Raw genomic sequence first — 21,414 nt, forward strand, 5'->3', positions numbered from 1 at the left:
CATCAATAAGACATTTATAATTTTATGTGCCTATTCTTCTATTCTATAATTGGGATACATTTTAGATTTTTTTTTCAGGATAGTTGAAGTTCGCTATGACACATTTTTCAATCTCTGTAATTCTTTAAATACTATCTAAACAAGAGCTGCAAAGCTTCAAAAAAAACATAAAATGAAAAGTTCTGGCTCATCTTTACAAATACAAGTCAGACTTAGAAAGCAAGATGGCTGCTAATAATCTTGGCTCAGCCTGGGCAAGCATGAAAACTTTCACGGGGCTTCAGAGCACAGAGCGAAGCACTCGTGTCACTCTAGATGGTTTTCACAGACACTGACTTGGCTAATGGTCTTAACTGTTTTTATTGTCGTTTTGATACCTTTGATTTTAGCACTGAAATTCATGAACTGAGCCACAAACTGAAGGATGATCAGCACTTTAATATTCAGCTGGAAGTAGTTGAAAAGGCCTTTCGTACTGTAAAAGTCAACAGACAACATTGCCCAGATAATACCTGTGGTTGGTTACTGAAATTGTGTGCTACAGAACTGAGTCCAGTCTTTCATTTTATATTCAACAAGTCCCTACAGACACAACATGTCCCAAACATTTTGAAAAATGCTGTTGTTGTCCCAGTCCCTAAATCCAGCTATCCTAAATCCTTAAATGATTTTAGATCTGTTGTTCTCATCTCAGTTTTAACGAAGACCTTCGAGAAACTGGTCAGGTCTGAGATCCTGAGGACAACAGAATGTGCCCTGGATCAAATGCAGCTTGCTTACAGGCCTAATAGAGGAGTGGAGGTTGCTATGGTAACACTGCTAAATTTGCTTTTAAAACACTTGGATAATAATAGGACGCATGACAGGCGTTTATTTGTGGAGTTTTCCTCTGCTTTTAACACCATCCAGCCCCACATCTTGACTGAAAGGCTGTTGGAGAAATTTAATTTAAGTAACCTCTAATAGCCCACCTCATCTGGTGGGCTTTATTTTTTAACTGACAGGACACAAAGAGTCAGGGTGAACAATATTCTGTCGGACCAAATCGAACATCCACAGGATCTCCACAAGGGTGTGTGCTGTCACCCCTGCTGTTCATCCTGTACACAAATGCATTTCGTTGCAAACATGAGAACAGAGTCATCATAAAGTATGCTGATGACTCTGTTATTGTAGGTTTACTTAATGAGAAAGAGTCCAGCCACGGCCCAATTGTTGCTGATTTTGTTTCTTGGTGTGAGGAGTCATACCTTCAGCTGAGTACATCAAAAACAAAATATATGCAAATTGATTTTAGGAAGAGACCTCAACAAAACTGTGTAACTTCAACCAAAGGTCAGACCACTGAGTGTGTGCAGTCATACAAATATCTCGGGTCGATCATTGACTCAAAATTGAACTTTGAGGCTAACTGTGAAGCGGTGTGTAAAAAGGCTCATCAGCGTTTTATTGTCTGAGGAAACTGTCACACTTTCACATTGACCGAACACTAATGACTATGTTCTAACAGGCTTTTATTGAATCAATTTTGTCTTTTTCCCTGGTGTCTTGGTTTAGTCACATGTATTCCTTGAGTCAAGTAGTGAAATGGTCAAGTCGACTGATTGGTGAGCCCCAGCTCAATCCAACATCCCTGTATGCTAAGCAGTTGCAGAAGATAGCTAACTCTGTTTTAAATGATGAGTCCGACCCTTTGCACTGTGAATTTCAGCTTCTCCCCTCTGGACGGAGGTTCTTAGTCCCACGGTGCAGAACAAAGCAGTATAAAAACAGCTTTGTCCCTGCTGCTATCGCTGAGCTGAACACGTGGTAGCCTTATCTAGAGTACATGTATTTATTTGTTTATGCACTTTTATCCATTTCTTATATTTTTTCTTACATTTAAATCTTAAACCTGGTTTTTACCCTGGTTTTTGAGATCTGATTGGATTTTAATCAACGGTATTTAACACTTTTTAATGCCTATTTCTATTTTATTGATGGAACCTTGAGCACTTTAATGTTTTACCCTCGTTTATGGCATGTTTGCTTATTTTTTCAGGGATGAGTTGGAGGGTGGGCGTGGGCTCTTATGTCCTAGGAGGTTTTAAATAACCTTTAGTTTTTCTGTTTGTTTCTTGTTTGTTCTGTTCTGTGGCCTGCATTTTGAAAAGGACCGGTAACCTCACTTCACTGCAAAACAAATCTACCTACGGGTACAAATAAAGTAACCTGAACCTGAACCCGATCTTTACAGCCATAATTGTGTCTATGGTAAATTTGCAATGGATGAAAGAACCATATATCCAGTGAAAAGTGTAGTTTGTAGTTACAAAACCAGAAACAATCATTACTTGTCTCCGCAGCTCTCCTCAGCTCTGGAAACTGCCGAATGACATAATGTTAAATCTGAGTGTCCGCTGAGGCACCCTTTTTTATTTTTATTTATTTATGTATTTTTTCTACCTTTAGACTGACCCAGACTGGCTGTTTTCCCCGTCTCCATCGTCTGCATAAAAATCTAATTTTTTTTTGCAAACGTCTCTGATGAGTTACATTTTCGTAATCAGAACGTCCCAGTCATCCCAGTCTTTGGTGTATAGAGCAATTTGTCCCCATTGTGTGTTACAAATGGCTCTCCATGTTACCCTTTGTTAGCCAAGTATTCTCTTAGCGCCTCTTCAACAAGCTGCCAGTGAAACATTGGTGTTTTAATTTATGCTTGAAAAGGTAGCAGTGTGTCTGAGGGACAGACGAACCCTGTGCATGTTTATACCAAAAAAACAAAAAACAAACAAACTGCTGGTGATCTTAAGATTTTTTTTTTCAATTATAATTTAATAGTTGTATTGGATGAATGTGCTGGTATTAATTATTTGATGTGTGCATGGAGATTTGTCTTTGTAATTATGAGTGTGATAGAGACTCTGTAATGGTTTTGCATGTAAATAAATGTTTTTAGTGGGCATTGGTGCGTGTTTGCTGCGCTGGAGCTGTGAATGGAAATTAGCTGATAGTTAAATCAGGCAGAAATCCTGTCTTCTAATTTTCTGGATATTCCTTGTTTTATAAAGAGTAATAATAATAATAATATGAATAATTATAATAATTTGTGATCATAGAGACACTTCCAGGTGTGATAAATAAGTAATTAAGAAAAGATTGTCTTTGATTCTACAAATGGAAGCTGTGCTGGAGATTCTGAATTAAAGTGCTATTGGGTATTTCATTTCTGGTAAACGTGTACCAGATCTGCTCTAGATGTTTTATTTTTCGTTTAATTTATTCAGACTTTAACTCAGAGTTACATTGAGGTAAAGACCTCATTTACAATATAGCCAAGTGGAAAAAATCAAGGACACAATAAGAAACGTTTAAACGTTAAAAAGGTAATTAAATGATAAGATAAAAAAAAATTTTGCAAAACAATAATGTAAAAGAAAATTTGGTGGAGCCCCTTATCAGCTCAAACATGTACATTTTCATGATCCTCCCAAACACTTATTTATTCATGTCCCACATATTTGCTTGAAGATCCACAAGTAAAAATTGTAACACACAGTACTGAAAGCATAGCCTGCAATACAGCACACCAACAAAAATCTCAACCTTTTTACAAATAAGTAAACAAGTAAGCATCCTATGAACAATAAACAAATTAATAGATAAATAAATAGATAGATAAATAAACTTACCTTTTTACAAAGTCAGGAATTTTCAATGTTGGCTAAAAAAATAAGTCCTCTGTGAAATACACAGTAATTTGTTCTGTCAGTTAGTGGTGATTTACCGTTAAATTAGCACTTGACCGCTCTTGACAGCAGTCCACACATCAGTGGCGACCTCTTGATGCTCTTACGGGTGTAAATAATAAGTCTAAGTTAATTATGTCATCACAACTTTTTCAACAATCTGCCCTTACGCCCAAAAGTCATTACAAGTCATGCTGTTATTCTCAGATAGAATAGAAAGCCCATTGGTTAAGGATTAGCTTCTCTCTGTTGGATGTTCCCCCATTTACATCCTGATTTAAAAAGAAATGCATCAATTTAAGGAAGTGATCAAACCATTTCATTATTCCCCACAGGCACAGGCCTGGAGGGGATCATGTGTTTATGTGTGTGTGTGTGTGTGTGTGATTGCGTGTGTGAGTGACTGCTCAAGGGCCTCTCCTGATTGTGGTGACTCATAATTATTGAAAAATCTGTTTTATTGACTGTTTTATACCATCCTTAGCCCTTTTACACAGAGATTGCACTATAGAACCACTACTTAGTCCCTTCTATATGCCTCCTTTGCATGTTTACACGAAACCAAACAACAGTGGCATCATGCCGCTCCACTGTGTCATGTGTGACTGCATTCCGGCAAACTGAAATCAAAAGAGACGTAATGTTTATCACAACAGCGTCTGCCTCTTTTGTGACATTTAACATACGTGTCAGCAGTGCTGTCTAGTCAATAACAATGGCATTGCACGTCAATAATGTCAATCCTTTTCCTTCTCTGTTATATGGCGGCTGATTTCGTTGTCTGCTCAGAGAGTAAGGAGCTCCCAAATCTCACTGTTTTTCTCAATTTGCAGACATTTAGGGCTGTGGTTCTTCTTTTTGAGTTAGTCACTAATTGCTAACAGCTTTTAAAATCCCCTGGCGATGGGTCGAACACATAACACGCTGTCAAAATGTCACACCTGTACCTCCCATGGTCTAGTCTCTCTGGCTTTACATTTTAAACCTTGTTTCAGGGCTGGTATTACCTCCGTTCCCAGCTCAGAGGTCAGATCACTCTGTCTTCTCCTTCTGCCATTAGATTAATATATGTTTTTTTTTTTTTACAACTATGCATATTTCCCTTTACAGATCGTGGCACATCCTAAGCATCGATTCAAGACGAGCTCAATCTACAAGAATGTGACTCTGTTGGCCTGGGATCCTGCACCTTACGCCCTCGACTTACACAAGGTATGTTTTCTTGGTATCAAATGAAACATATAACCAGGTTTTTAAGTTGTCTGTAGCTGAGCCCTGTTTCCTGCTCCGTTGATTAAAGAAGACAGTAAAGCAGTAAAGACGATATGTTAATGTGACATCCACATCATGATGTTAGAATTTGTAAAACTGTACTATTCAGCTTATGTAGCCAAGATTATGCAGAGTTTGTAAGTCCACCACAGGGACCATAACAATCATTTCAACCACACAAACATAATGAAACCTGCTGCCGACCCTCCTCCCCTCACCACCCCCCCCTCTCTCTCATATCCGCTCTCATCTATCTCTGCTCCCTCTGCCTGACTCCCACCTGACCTTAAAATGGCTCTGGTTCACGTTAGTACATATTTCCAAAAGCATGTTTTTATCATGCCTCCATGCCAGTGCCAGCCTTGGCCAGAGGCAATGTGTTTTCAGATCATCTTTCCCATTCCTTTCCTATTAGAGGAATGCCTAAAAGGAATTTCTTTAAATTTGGTACAAAGATCCACCTGGGCTCGAGGATTTCGGTGGTCAAAGGTTAAGGGGAATGTCATCTTGTTATTCTCACAAATGTGATATCCCAAGAACACCCTTAGGGAATTTCTTTATATTTGGCACAATCGTGCACTTCGACTCAACGTTGATCTGACTAGATTTTGGTAATCAGAGTTTAGGGACACTGTGACCTCGTCTGTCTCATTTTAGTGAGCAGGATATCTCAAAAACACCTTGAGGGAATGTTTTGAATTTGGCACAAACATCCACTTGAACTCAAGGATGAACTAATGGAATTTTGGTGATCAAAGGTCAAGGTCACCATGACCTTGTCTTTGTCTCATTCTCTTGAACCAGATATCTCAAGAAGGCTTTGAGGGAATTTCTTCAGATTTGGCACAAACATCAACTTGGACTCAAAAATGAACTGATTAGATTTTGGTGGCCAGTGGTCAAGATCACTCAAGACCACATTTGGTCAGATACTGAATTGGTGACACTAATCCTGTGTTGCCACCTTTAAACTGTGCTGATTGTATAGATCGTCTGTGCTGCTGGGGGGAAGATGTGTGCGAAGCATCCACATTATAGAATATGTAGCACCTTTGCAGCAGTATTCATATGCAAACCTTCATCTACTGTATTTGTTATTCAGTGAATGGTCTGCTGCCACAACCAGTAAGATCCAAGACTTCTGTGAGCACTGAAGCGTTCAGGTTAATAACCTTAAAACCACACTTTGTAATTAAAATCGATTTGTATGCTTTTGGAGGTTTCTCTCAGAATGATTTCAATTATTTGGCCGTTTTCTATTATCATGGAATATTAAAAACTTCCCTGTCTGCTCTTATTGACTTTTCTGCCATTGCTACTTTTTTTTTCACAAGCTATTAATGGAGCCACTTGTTGTTGTAAATGAACACTGACAAGTTTTCAGGCTCTAACCTTTAGTTCTCAGCAGGAGCAGGGGTCCTTATGTGCAGCCTTGTCATCTCATTTAATATTTTACAGGCTTATCACACAACACAACACGGCAAGATGGAGGTGAAGCCCTTTTTGTGAACCTCATTATTAAAGCAGCTAACCTAAGACCACGGAAAAAGGTTGATTAGTTAGTGTGACTAAAAATACATATATAGATAAATAAAATGCGGAGTCCAACCATGTGTTTGGCACTTTGTTATGTAGCTGCTGTGGACTTTATGTCAGCAACTGACAAAGTAAAGCTGATCAAAGGCAACACAAATAATGAAGGGTAAGGGAAAGGGTACTTGAAAATACAGCCCTGTTACTTAATTTACCAAGAACTAATTAGCTTGTGGAAATGATTATTTAAGTGGTGTTGCTGTGTTTGTGGTGACTCATAATTGGTCTTGTAGCTCACATTTTTCTGACATAATCCTATTTAAAATGCTTTAGTTCCAGTCACGTCTTCATTAACAGCAAATACTCTGTCTCCCCCTATGTTTTAACTTTGTTTTTGGGATGACAAGGACTGATTTGTCAGCAGAACTTAGTGACCATGATGGGATATATGACTGAAAGGTCGGGGAGGTAGGATGGAGTCAGCCCATTCAGAGCTTTACAAGCAAACAGTCGAATCTTAAACTGTATTTTAAGGTTTTTAGGGAGCCTGTGGAGAAATGCCTGAACAGGCTCCCTAAAAATGTGCTCCTGCTTGCTTGCTCGTGCAGAAGTGTTCTTGACAAGTGAGTGAGGGAAGCCTGGCTAACACCAACATAGAGGGCGTTACAATAATCCAGTCGAATGGAGACAGAGGCATGCATAACCCTCTTTAAGTCACTAAAAGAAATGAAAGGCTTAACCTTAGATCAAATCCTCATCTGAAAAAAAGATGGATTTCATAACAGAATTAATCTTTAGGCCCATTTTAAAGTCATTCTCAATTTTAACCCCCAGATTTGTTACAGTGGGTTTGAGAGGTGTGTCAAGAGGGGCACTGGGGGTACTTGTGTTCCAATTGGAGCTAAAACTATTCACCGATTAATGAAATTATTAATAGACAGAACAACATTTTTGATAATTGATCTATCATTTAAAGTCTGGTTAGGCTAAACTGAAAACAACGTTTTCTCTCAATCTCTGAAGCCCTTCGTCGATGTTAATAAGTGTTTGTTTTGCTTATTGTATGACTCTTTTATGTTCTATGTTCTAAGTCTGCCTTTCACTTTTTAGGTTGCTAAGCAATGTAATCAGCTGTTGCCAATGCTGGAATAGTAGCTTTCTCTCTGGGAACCTCAGCCTTTGAATGAGGCGTTCACAGGGAAATAAAGGAAATATGCATTTAACAGCCAGCAGAATGTCACCTCTTTAAAATGACCTGTGAATAGCCGAAGTCTCACGTCATGAGCTAGATTTTCTAAAGCCTGAAAATGCAAATTCACTCAACCTAGTTTAGTTCACTTTATTTGCACATTAGAAAGAAGGAAATAACAAAACAAATACGATTAAAACGTCAGCTTGCATTTTGAGAAACTGTAAAGGCCATTATCACTTTTTTCTGATACCTTGTAAACCTAATAATTGATTTTATATTAGAAAAGTTTTCCTTTTTAATAAACATACTGTACCTACACGGCTAATCACAGGGGACTGCAGAGTAACCTCAGTATTTGTCTGGCCATAAAAACAGAAAAACAATTCCCCTTAAATGCACGGTTTTGTGTATAGAAGACACAGTTTTGTGTATAGAATAAAGAAGAGGAAGAAGAGGAAATGTATTTCCTCTTCTTTCTGTTTTATTTGATTTTCATTCCCCACTAGTGAATGGCACGCTGATTACATCACCATGTTTGAAGTTTGAACCATTGTACTGCGCTGAATATGTTCAATGGATGATGAGACAGACCCCCCCCCAAAAAAAAACGTTGATCATGTACTGAGGCAGAAAATGCATATGAGAATAATGGAAATTAAAGTGCAGAGACACAGCTGCTGCACAAACACAGAACATGTGAACATGTGACAGTGAGAAATGTTATGCACTGTATCATTTAGTTTAAAGAGAAGTCATTAAAAAGTATAACCTCCTGGTGTGTTCATATTCAGTGAAAATATGAAGATATGAGGCAGAACAATATGAAAATAATAATTTGTCTTGGATATGGTCTTACACACACATTGAAATGGCATCCACTCCTTCTACCTCGCTGAAAAATCAAAAGCTATGATTATGAAAATATTTACCAATCCATGAATTTAACTGTTGAATAAGTGATGTCTCCTTCATCACTGAAAAGTGGCTTCTATTTTCAAGTCTCACACTCCTTACGCTCACCTTGAATGTATCTTACACTCAAGGTGAGCACAGAGAAACATTCCTCCTTCAGCAGATGAATATGAAAAGAGCACTCGTGTCACACTCTGCACATACACCTTTCTGCGCAGTGAAGTTTTAATATCTATGATTTGTGAATTCATAAGAAAAACACATTGAGCCTGGTTTTGCCGTCAGTGTTTATTTTGGCAACAAGCTTTGATTTAGTCGTAGTCTTCACACAAATGCTTGTTAGTTTTAGTCACATTATGGTGCTTTTTATCCGTCATAGTTCAGGGTAAGATTTAGTTGAGGAAAATGTAAAACATTTTAGTTAAGAAAATTCATGACATTTTAGTCAGCTTGTAATGATAACTTTTGGTCCAGATGTTTTTTGTTTTTAAACTAATGCAATTAGGCCAATGCAGGTATCAGAAATTAGATGACAGGATTGCATTAATTTAGACACTTTTTTTACTACAACTACAAATAATTTCTACATAAATTATTATCCAGCAGAGTTTTTGCAGCAGATGATTTATGAACACACACTTAGTGATTATCATTTGATAATCAAAACTCTTTGCCATTACAAATAACCAATTTTAGACAACTAGGATTTGTGCCCTAGTATACTGTTTACCGTTTGTTATTTTAGTTTAAAACAGCATACCATCTCTGTCATCTTTTTTGGCTCGCTGCTGTATTTTTCTGTCACTTTAGGAGAGTATTCTCAGCGCTTGTTGCTTCTGTGCCGCCTGAGTTACCTGAATGCACTGTGTCCCATTGAGTGTTTATTTTAGTCTACATCTTTTTCTACAGATTATATTACTCTTATGGCCGATATTCACAAGGCTTTTGTTGTCTGTTGGCTGTCTGACTCCACAGCCTGCGGTGAAACACCATGCGCCATAGAAAATGCAAGAGACAGTACCACTGAGCTGAAATGAAACAAAGTGCTTGTGACTTCTGTAAATAACAAAGAAACAGTTGCATACTACGTTTTAGTGTATGGTGTGCGGCGTTTGCTGCAGGCACCCTGCTCTTACACACACGTTCAGCAGAGTAGAAGAGAGAGCGGACAATTGAGAGTTGATTATGGCGGCGCTCTGTGTCTATGACTAGCCATAGTCTTTTTTTTACAGAGGCGTCACAGCCACGACGCTGCCATGTGAACACCACAAGTGTGAAACACGCTGCAGTTCAGGGAGGTTGCTGTCATGCAGTGCTCATGCAGCCAGTATGAATCAATTGAAAACATGATTAAATACCCATTTATATTATATATTATATTGCTCTTAAATTGACCAGAAGATTGAAATGAAGCCCAGAGAAATGAGAATCAGTAGAAAGTCTAGACAATATTTAATCACAGGATTGGACCTCCCTGTCATTTAAACTGAGGTGTTTGCCTCTCTGTCTTCACCAGTGGTATGCCAGTCCAGACTACAACCTGTTTGGTCCGTACACGGAGTACCGCAAGCTCTATCCCGACCAGCCCTTTTACATCCTTCACCCCAGCTACGTGTGGGCTCTCTGGGATGTGATTCAGGGCAACACTCAGGAGAATATCCAGCCCAACCCTCCCTCGTCTGGCTTCATGGGTGAGTACACACGTACACAGCATACATACGGCCAGTATGCATGCAGTGTACGCCGCTTTTCTTGTAGTTTCCTCTATACTCTTATCTATCTATTTCCTTGCCTGCCTGGAGCAGATAAAGATGCCAACACACACACATGTGAAGTCATGATGAAATATTTATCTTCAGTATGCACAGTGACATTATCAACATACAGCGTGGCAATGCAATGTGCTCCAAAGCAGCACATCTATGCAGGGGGTTAGCGGGAATGTGACCAGTATAAGCTCATTGTAGAAACTCTCCAGCATGTCAATATCCACTCCATGTCTCAGACTTCCACTGTCATTTTCAGACATTTCAATATGCTTCCTGCCTCACATAGTTTTATGACAGAACATTCAATTATACAAGGAGCAGTTTACCTCCAAGCAACAGACCATTATTCTTATACTTGATCGTCAGTATCAATAAAATCTTCACCCCTTTTATTGTATGTACTTGTCAAGAATGATTTCTGATTACCTTGGAGCAGTGACACTATGATGTTCGGCACTACGGATTCTTTAGTTAGGTTTAAAAACAGAGTGAAGTCCACCTCTCTGCTTTAAGTTTCTATACACCTCTCTTCACTTGCTCTCGAATAAAAACGACAATTCAGATAATTACTTTTTAATCTGAACATGATGATCAATGTTTTATGAACAAAATAAGCCTCACTATCATCAGCATTTTAGACTTGTGGTTAAAAGTTACACTCTGTAAAGAATTTCCCACATTCATTTATTTGTGGTGGCCTGCCACGATTAAAATATCTGCTGCCAAGTGTGTATTTTTATAATCTTTTAGCTGGATCATTCATTAGGAGTGCATTTGAGATATATTTACAGTTCAGTTATTTATTGCACTACACTCTCAGAGTGCAGAGAGTACTGCAGGCACATACAAAGCAGCACAACACCAGGCGTCTTGAAAGTAAAACTTAACGGTTCATTGCGCCGGGTCTAAAAGTTTGCATTCATTTGCCTCTCTGTAGCAGCTGCTCTCCTCATCCATCAATCTGATCAGCTCTGATTAGATCAGCCCCCCCCACCCCATTTACAGAGGGGATACAGAATGATTAAAAAAGGGGTGTTTCTGTGGGAAAACACTGCTGCACTTTTGGACTGAGTGGATACACTTTGGTAATATGGAGAACAAAGAGCATAAATCAGATATGGGTCCCCCAATGACCACAGTTTGATGTACCTTCACATTTTCTTCTTCTATTCATTAAAATTTATACTATTTAATTAGTACTAATTAAGTACTATTTAATTGCTTTGGTAGCTATAGAGCTCACGCTGTGTCCTCAGATTGTCAAGTCATGACCTGAGTGCTGTTCATGTAAAACAGACCAGGGCTGCAGGCAGGTAGAAGTTTGCTCGTAAAGGTACAGTTCACAGTAATGTAGAGACAGATCCTGAAAGAGCTTGTCAAAGTCAGAGTTTTGATTGCTTTTTTTTTCCCGTGGGACTTTCTTTGTTGTCTCTGTCTCTTACTTTCTCACAAATACTCTAGGTAGCAGCACTAACAGACTAGCTGGGTATACTCTGTATGGCCGATAGAGTGAGAAAAACAAAGCACAGACATGGATGAATTGACCCGTAACTCAACTTTACAAGAGCCCGACAACAGCGACCCAAACTTTCTGAAATGTCAGAACAATTCATCTGCACGAGACTGCCAGTAAGGAGCGCATGATAGGGTCATGGTCAGCCATGCTCCCCCGTGTACTCTCGTCAACACTGACATTCAGTACAACCCCAAAGTGAGTCGTGTGGCTTAAAATTCAGAGAAACTGGCTCAAATCATACCCCACTCTCAAGGCTGAGGAGATTCCGGTGAAAATTTTCTGTTTTGTGTATTTGCACTAACTTTGTAGCAGATCTATAGTGCGTTGACTGATAGACGCCACCAGCTGATTTCACAGGAGCACAGTTTAACCACAGAGGGGAAATGTTGATCTGTTGGAAGTGAATCAGCCGTTCATCTAACACAGTCAACCAGCCCTGCTGTTATCACAGCCACAGGCAGCGGAGTTATTTTTCACGCTGCACTGGTTCTCACTTAAACTGTATCTGGTTTCCTGTGCTGATTGCAGTAACTGATTGCGGGTAACTTCATGGAGTCACTGATTAGATGGCTTGAATTAAAGCCAACAGGGCCTTAAATCTTAAACAAAAAAAAAAAAAAGGATTGTATGGCCGAACTGCTCTAGTCCTAATTAATCAAGCTGAAATGACAGCACGGTCCTTGTAGGAATCTTTTGTTTCTACTCTTGTCATGTTACTGTTCATACTGCAAATTCTGCTTATTTCTGATTAATTCTACTATTTGCATCGTAAATAATGTGTTGGCCTGTAGTATAGATGTTGACATCTTCTGTCACCCATTGCTGATTTATAAAGAGTGCAAATGGAGCAATATTTTTTGCAAATACTCATTACTTCACAATGCATTCATCTGGCAGGCTCTTTTGTACAAAGTGACTTAAATTATGTACATGCAACCTTCAAAGGAACACGTGGTAGTTTTGTTTTGTTTTTTCACTGGAAATTAGTATGTGTAAGCATGGGGAGTTAATCACTATCTTGACTCGGATGCCATGACTGTGTGTTAAATGGAGGGTGCTTTTTTTGTCTTTTTCAAGAAATGCAGTCATTATGGCTTAAGAGGGACGAGATGCACTGCCATCTGTTACTACTAATTCCATGGGGGGACATTTGTCTTCTTCCTACACATGGACTCATCACAGAGCAAGCTTTGACTACCAAAACTCATTAATTTAACTTAGCTTAGGTTAGTGTCACATTTAAATGTCTGTTATCTTAAATTTATGCAGCTGTGCAATCAAGGGCTGCTTTGCCCATTTTTAACCAGCTTTGTATCAAAACAGTGTTGGAAGTGTATGTAAATGAACTATGGTAAACTTCCCTTTATTTTACCAGCACCCAGATCTCCTTAGCTCTTAGGCTGTCTTGAACTACAGATTGAACTTCCACATATTTTATGCCCACTATCATGGACACAAAGAGTGTAGAAGTGGATCAAGAGAGACCCGTCCCTTGTTCTCTCTCAAACCCAGGCCAGACTCTGATCAAACTGTAAAACTAGGCTGTGTTGATCAAACATTAACCAAGACTCTTTAACTGTATTGCTGTGTCTTGCTTAAATGTCTTTTAGTGCACTGATTGGCTGTAATGTGACAACTACTGGAAAGGAAGTGAACACCATGTTGTTTCTTGTATTGTAAAACAGAGGATAAAAAAACTGCCTTCACATGGTAAAAGTAAGCAGGATTTTGTTACTGCGTTGCCTTTGCTTCAGAGGTTTTCAAAAACATATTTCAGCTCACCATTTGACTGTAAAAGATCATTTGTTACCAAACGTCTACCAGATTGTGAAATAAATCACTTGTCTTCTGTAGTAAGAGAATATTGCAATCTTTTCGAAATAAACAAAAACCAATGAATACATCGTTGCACAGAGTTTTATGAAACCGTCATGTCAAATTAATTGTAAGCAACTTTCAAATCTCAGTGTCTACTGCTCTTTTTTGGCATCATAGAAAAGACAGAGGTTTTCATCGTAAGAGAATCCATTGACAATAATGCCGTAGGGAGCCTCACATCACTCTGAGGAAACTGCATTTTTCTCGGAGTGATTTTTTTTTTTTTTCCTCTGTGCCGGCATTAGCAACGCCCGGAGGCATTAATCTTTGGGGTTGTCTGTCTATCCACCCACTTCTTGTGAATGCAATATCTCAAGAACACCATCAAAGAATTCCTGAAAACTGGCACAAACGTCCACTTTGACTTAATGATCCACCGGTGAGATTTTGGTGGTGATTGATCAAAGGTCAAGGTATGCGTTTTCTCAAGAACACCTGGAGGGAATTTCTTCAGATTTAGCACCAGTTTCCATTCACAATGAACTTAGAACTGAATGAACAGAAAATTGAATGAAAACCCAATGAACTGCAATCAGAATTTGGGGATCAAAGTTCACTGTGACTGTGATCCTTGTATCTTCGTGAAAGCGTTATTTCAAATACACCTTGAGGACATTTTATCCAACAAATATCCACTTGTACGAACAAATGAATTGATTAGAATAAGTTTGTATGTTTTTGGCTATAACTTAAGAATTCATGCTCTAATTATGACAAAATTTAACACAAATGTCTAATAGGCTAATTGATGAAGCGTTGACATTTATATCCAAAGGGTCAAAGATCAACTTCTCTGTGAAATTCTAATGATGTGCAAAAACATTTATCTGTCCATTGCTCTGCATCATATCTCAGGAACAGAAGGGGAGATGCTTGGTCAGAGTTGGTGAACGTAATCTTTGGTGTAACCTGTGCTGTATAGATCCTCTGTGCTGGCAGGAGAGAGACGTGTGTGGGGCAACCATGTTTTCATAGACATGGATGTAAACTGTAAGTGCAACTTGACTGGTTTGCAGAGGCATACAACCGCAAGGTGGCAATTCAGTTTTTATTTTCATACCATTTTCACTAGGACCTCCAGCTTCTTTTTGATATACAGCAATGCAATGATTCTCTTTCACAGCAATGATATTTATTAAAATGATGAAAACCAACAATAAAATACAATAAAATGACTACCTATACCTTAGAATCACTTAAGAGTTACCATCCAACTGACTATAGTCAGCTTCCAGACAGGCTTAAGTCAGATTGTCACAATGCTCATGTTGCATCACCACCCTGCAGTTAATTCAGCTATCACTGTTTCAGAGTAAGCAAAAGCAGCTTGAGTCAGTATCAAAGGTGCTTGATCTCATCCCTCAGTGACTTTTAATTTCAGCTGTTTGTGTGTTTTCACTTCCCTGACGCGTTCTTTTTTTCTGGTCCAGAACGCAGAGGATGAAGTGAAGAAAGCTCTAAACCACATATGAGCTCATACACACGTGTTCAGGAAGTTTTTGCAAATTCCTCAGGTTAGTTCTGAGTGTGTTGCATCACAGTCTAATGCTCAGTTGTGGTTCCCATCAACCAGCCTTCTTGGCAAACCGTTATTCTTTGGCTGGTCAAACTGTAGATCTGGTAGTCAAACATCACAGCTTTTCTCCCATCTCAGAATGGCCTCTCCCCTCCATCTGCCTCCTGCAAATTAAATTTGTATCATTTGGCATCCAATGTCCCCTTCTCCATGGCCAAAAACTTCATGATGGAAACCTCCTATAGCCTCCTCTCTCTTACCGGTGAGACCACCAGTCATACCCAGAGAGGGTACAGTGTAACTGTCTCTCTCTGATTTCTGGTCAGTTTTGAATTTAATGCACAAGGAAACATGCAGCAAAATCATGCAATAACACAAAGTACATTAAAAGAGGGAACACCATCACTGAAATAAAAATAAATATAAGACCAAAGTCACATACAAGTTGAAAGATAAATTTAGCATCGTTGTGTGAGAATTTTGAACATTTACAGACGCAGAGGTTTGAGTAAAGAGGAGCAAAGGACAGCAGTTAAATGATGAACACATCAATCCACTTAAGACACTTTGAAGAAGCACAACTCTATGACCAACTAGCGTTGGCATTTACAGCAGCACAAAGACAAACTGGACAGCAACAGAGAATAGGCACCAGATTTTTGCTTTGTAGAAAAAAATAGTTTGAAGAAAATAAACCTGCAGTTCAGCCGACATGAAATATACATTTTAAAGTTATTTGGATGTTGTGAGAGTACAGAAAGGTGTCATCATTCAACCTCGATGAAGTTTTTGTGCACCTGGGTTTGGAGTTCTTTAAGAAATGAGAGATTTGACAAACAAAATTCTCAAAACTTGAATGTTTGTAAAGATCATTTTCCAAAACGTTTTGCCTTGTTTTCATTGTAATTCAGAGAAAACTTGCTGTTTCTCTGATAACAACATTGACAGCTGGGTTCATGAAAATCATGAACAATTTGTTACACCTTTTAATATCAACGATTACAGTGTGGAATCGATAAATTGACATTGTAAGAAGAGCATTTCCTGGACATATCAACCTTTAAAACAATGATTAAGTACTCTATATAGCCAAATTTAAATTCTCGCATATTGTTTTGTACTTTTGGTTTCCTTTTTGCAATCAGCCCACTGTTTTAGACTACAGTGTGCACTTTTTGGAGGATCCTTTCCTGTTTCAGCTTTACAACTCCCCTGTGCACAAAGCAAGACTCTTGAAGTAATGGTTTTCAGAGTTTGGTGAACAGAGCCCTGACCTAAACCATTCAAACATCCTTTGGGATAATTGGAAGCTGCCTGTGAGCTGGGCCTTAACACTCAACATCACTGCCGACCTCACACTGGGGCTGAATGGCAGCAAAATCTTGTAGCTTTACTGGAAAAGTAAAGGCTGTTAAAGCAGCATACTTGTGTTCATGGTTTTCATGTTCAGCAATCACATATAGGTTCAGGTGCCCACATACCTTTGGCCATATAAAATATGTACGTCTCCAGACATTTAGTACTTTTGTGTTTTGTACATTTCAAAAGCTCAAAGACAAACACAAGCTCACACGTAAAGTACGTTCACTTTATAAACGCATCATGCTTTAGTTCACATTCAACGGCAGTTCACATTGTAACTGTCAAGCTGAGTCATCGCTCCTTTATCATGACTTAGTTTCCTGTCTCGTCACGCTGAGGCTCAGGTTGTGACCTCAGGGGGTGTTGTGTGTTTGGTGGCCGAGGTGCTGCCACACTGGTTGGCGGGGGAGATCTGGGCGGTGCAGGCCACCGTGTTGCTGTAGACTCTGCGGTTCAGCTGGATTACTGTGGTCTTAGAGGGCATTGAGGTATTGCCGTTCTCCGCTGACCAGTGATCGCAGTGAAACAGAATCAGGAAACACCTGTAGAACTGAGAAAGAGATGGAAAGACAGATAAAAAGAGCACTACATACCAGCTCAAAAGGAGAGTTCTTGGGCTTATCAGAAATGGATTGACCTTGGTTTTATGCTCTCAGAGAGACTCATGGTCTGTTCAGTTTGATTAGGCAGAAATCATGCTTTAGTGCACTTTCATGTCCACACAGGAAGTGCCACTTGAGAGGAGAAAAAGGTCTCCTAATGTCTTGCTACACTGGCGGAGTAGATGGTCTCATAACACTTATTAAATCTGACCTTCAGTAGTAGGAACAGTCAGAGAGCTGCTGTCTGAAAGTGTTTGCTTTGTGTTTCATGAATACTGTGAGGAAATGAGTTATTGTATCATCTTTTTTTCCCCTCTTTCATTTGTCATCATGGTTTTCCTTTAAAATAAATACATTTTTACAACCAAAGGAATGGGTTTGTCAAATCGCACTGCTTGCACATTTACGGGAAATGTTGCTGGTAAAATAATCTAAAATAGATAAACAAAATTGTTTTATTTGTGGCAGCCCGTCATGATAATAACATCTGGTGCTACATATTGATTTTCTATTTTTTGAGCTCATTTGGAGCGCTACTAGAATATATTTACCACTTGGTTATTCACTGCATCACACTCTCAGGGCGCAGAGTGTACTCTGGGCACAGACGGAGCAGCAGGTGCAGTAAAAGTGAAACTTAATTGTTTATTGTGCCCAGTTAATCAGTTTGCTTTCACTCAACTGTGCAGCAGCCGCCCCTCTAATCCAACAGCCTTATTAATGATCCTAAAGGAAAAGAGAATTCATGAAGAGTTTTGTCTGCACTGCAATCACAGATGCAAATAATACAAAGGGTGACACCTCTTTTATCACTAAATTCAGATGTAGCCTTGCTGAGAATGTAAACACTCGCACATCTACATCAGTTATGTGTCATTATTCAGTTGGTTCAGCTGCTAGAAAACGCACAGCCCATTCTTCCAAAGTTTTTAAATGATGTTGAAAACTGGATTTTAAATTGCAGGAAATGTCTACATAACTAGTGCTGACCTTTCTGCATACAGACATAATCCTTCAAGAGAGAATAATGGTGTATCTTAACACCCAACATTCCTAAACACGTCTAATTAGAGCATCATTCTAGCTGGAAAACACGTCTCATTGGTTTTGTAGGATTCCATTGTAAAGGCTAATGAGATTTACTGTAAACTGTGAACTTACAACTGTAAACTTATAAAGAAAATAAAGGGCCAACTGTCTTACAAACACACTACTGTGCAGAGGAAATGCTGCTGCAAAGCAGACGGCACACTCATATATTCTGTAGGATTTTTCTCGGTTATTTGTGGTGATTGTGATCCTGCTGGAGAGCAACAACGGAGGAGGAGAGTTGTGAGCAGAATAACAATCATCAGAGTGAAAATGATAAGCAGGAATCAGCAACATTGTTCAAAGGAAGGTGGAAAGAAAAAAACAACAAAGGGTAACTAAATATATGTGGGAGCATGTCAGTGTATGAAAGATACCATGCAGAGCATGCTGAGGCAGGCACCGTTTCCATATTTTATGGATTCAATTCTATTTTTATCTGTAGCTAAAGCTGGGTTTTGCTGAGCGTGCATGCTCGTTTTCAGCAGAACTGAACTTCACTTTTACCCTTATGACTTTTGAACATATGATCTGCCCAGTGTAGCTGCAGCCCTGGGCTTTCGAAGTTGTGCAGATCCAGTGGAGATTTTTTGGTGCATGCTTATCCCGAAGGAGCGCGTGTTGAAGCTGACTGCTCGCTTTTTACTTTTCCCTAATGAGAGGTGCATTTCGGTATCTGTGCATATGATACTAACCTATATGAGGACTGATAAGGTATGTACATGTACAGTAAGCTGCAAACACTTTTTTACTTTGCAACATTCAGTTATGATCATATTAATTGTAAAAGCTCTACAAATAAAATTGATTGTGTAGCCAATGCAGTGCCTTAAAATTTACCAGAAGCAACTCCGATTCCATCATCATTACTAACAATCTCATCCTCATTTACCATATTTCTGTTGCTATTTTTTATGAATGTATTTAGGTAGCTAGCTAGGTACTGTAAGCAGAAGACTGTTTATCCTGAGTACTGAGCTATAATAGGTCATAGTGTCTGAAATCTGGAAACAGGGTACAGATTCTTGTTTAGGCTGTAGGATTATTGTGTGTGTGTCCTGTGGTCATTCAGACAGGATGTTATATATATATATATATATATATATATATATATATATATATATATATATATATATATATATATATATATATATATATCTTATGTTGTAAGTGAAAATATAGGTATAGCAGTGGCCTAAAGGTTGCATGTTCGAAGGCTTTAGAATCACATCACTAACACTGAGGCGACCTTAAAGGAATCGTTTGACATTTTGGGATTTATAGTCTTTTTGTCAAATGAGGTAGAGAGTGAATTGAGAGCATCAATACCACTCTTACGTCTGCATGGTAAATGCAGTGCTACATTTAGCAGCCATTTAGCTTAGACTGGACATGGGGAAACAGCTTGCCTGGTTTTACTGAAGGTAACACAATTTGCCTTTCAGCACCCTTAAAGCTCACCGTTTCATTTCTAATGTCCTGACATCAAAGAGTCACCAGCTAACCAGAAATCACTGTGCCTGTGAAACAGTCCTGCCCCTAGCTGCTCGTTAAACTGCAACTTGTTGCTTTTACACTTGTTTTTGTTAGTATTACAGACATGATGTGTCATACTCGGTGAGCTTTAGAGGTGCCTGTAGAAGGATTTTGTTACCTTTGGACAGAACAAGGCAAGCAGTTATGCTAATGCTAAGCTACGCTAATCAGCTGCAGGCTGTAGCTTTATATTGAACGTCTGCTTTAATTGTCAACACATTACTCTTTGTTTCCATCTTCACCTTCATTTTGACATCCACCGTGATTTCCGTGAGTGGTGGAGATTCCATTTTCTGTGACCAATCACTAGAGACCAGCTCATCTGCCTGAATCCAACATCATTTTGACTCCCCACTGATGCGTAGTGGTGCCAACATACTTTTTTTACTAGGGTTTTAAGAGTGGAGTGAAGTAATACAAACTTAAATTTAAACAATATTGAAAACATGCTTGAATTCAGAACAGCTTTGATAGCAGCATCTGTCTTGTTTATAGCGCTTGCCATTGTTGTTATTACTCCTTATTGGTTCTGGCACACTGCTTTACAGCGTCTTCAAAACACTTTGACAACTTTAGATGCTTGTACTGCTTTACATGAGGCTGATTAGCTATTCAAATCACCCCACAGCTCTGATTGGTTGTTGTTGTTTTTTAAATTTAACAAAAAAATCGCTGTTGATGTCACGGTGCAAGACGAATCAGTCAACTCTGTGGAGCAGGCAGATACAAATGTCTGGACCCAGGCAAACTGAAGCGCAGATGCTGTCTGCGAATGGTATTGATCTTCTCAATCTAACACGAAGACACAATATCCCACAATATCAAACTATTTTATTAACTTCTGAGTGCTCCACAAAATCTGCTCCAAACTTTCAGGTGCAAATGTGTAAAACTGTGATTGTGAAAAGACAGCATCATTAACCATTTGAAACCTAAACAAATTGGCTTGATTTCTGTCAAAATCATGAAAAAAGGGTGATAAGCAACTTAGGAAGTAGCCCAAAAATGAGTGAGACATTAGCAAAAGTTAAAAGAAAATTTCCTAAAAAAGTGCAAAAACGGTAAAAAAGCAAAAACAACAAGAAAATGACCTCAACATTGTGATAAAAGCTATTATTTTCTGTAACATACCTGTAAATAAATAATTCTATGATTAATGTAGTTTTCTGGACATTTTCCCTTTTTTGATAATATCTAATAATCCCCCTAGGTAATTTTGAGAGCTTTTTTTGTCACCCTTTAACAATGTTTTGCAATTTGGGTTTGACATTTTTTGCCAAGTTGCTCATGAAGTTTTTCCTCCATGTTTTGGAAAGAAATCAAAGTTAAAAAAACCAAACATGCAATTTAAAGGCCTTAAAAAGATGACAGCTTATGATTTGGCTTTCAGAGTTTAATGTGGTGTTGATTTACTGATGTTACAAGATTCACCATTGTACCTTTTTTACCTTAAACTGGTTGCAGTTGTGATTATGAAGAGCTTTTTAAGTATTTGTGAATATGGAT

The 21,414-nt window shown here is 38.7% G+C and overlaps 2 protein-coding genes across 4 annotated transcripts in view; one reads left to right on the forward strand and one right to left on the reverse strand.

Moving 5' to 3' along the window:
- Positions 1–21,414, forward strand: part of st6gal2a (ST6 beta-galactosamide alpha-2,6-sialyltranferase 2a) — a 65,352-nt gene that overhangs the window by 38,573 nt on the left and 5,365 nt on the right. Inside the window, exons 5-7 of one of the 3 annotated variants that reach the window (XM_088083366.1) lie at positions 4,842–4,943; positions 10,157–10,331; positions 13,003–13,829. In XM_088083366.1, coding sequence (XP_087939492.1) covers positions 4,842–4,943; positions 10,157–10,331; positions 13,003–13,136 — 411 coding nt within the window. In that variant the 3' untranslated portion in view covers positions 13,137–13,829. The other 2 variants (XM_088083367.1, XM_042494616.2) reach the window with 2 other exon arrangements.
- tmtops2b (teleost multiple tissue opsin 2b) overlaps positions 14,914–21,414 on the reverse strand; it is a 40,681-nt gene continuing 34,180 nt past the window's right edge. Inside the window, exon 4 of the mRNA XM_042494617.2 lies at positions 14,914–17,231. Coding sequence (XP_042350551.1) covers positions 17,022–17,231 — 210 coding nt within the window. The 3' untranslated portion in view covers positions 14,914–17,021. The remainder of the gene's footprint in view (positions 17,232–21,414) is intronic.

Source organism: Plectropomus leopardus, chromosome 10 (genome assembly GCF_026936395.1).
Source record: "Plectropomus leopardus strain MGB_pleo_1.0 chromosome 10, ASM2693639v1, whole genome shotgun sequence".
In the NCBI taxonomy this organism is placed as follows: Eukaryota; Metazoa; Chordata; class Actinopteri; order Perciformes; family Serranidae; genus Plectropomus; species Plectropomus leopardus.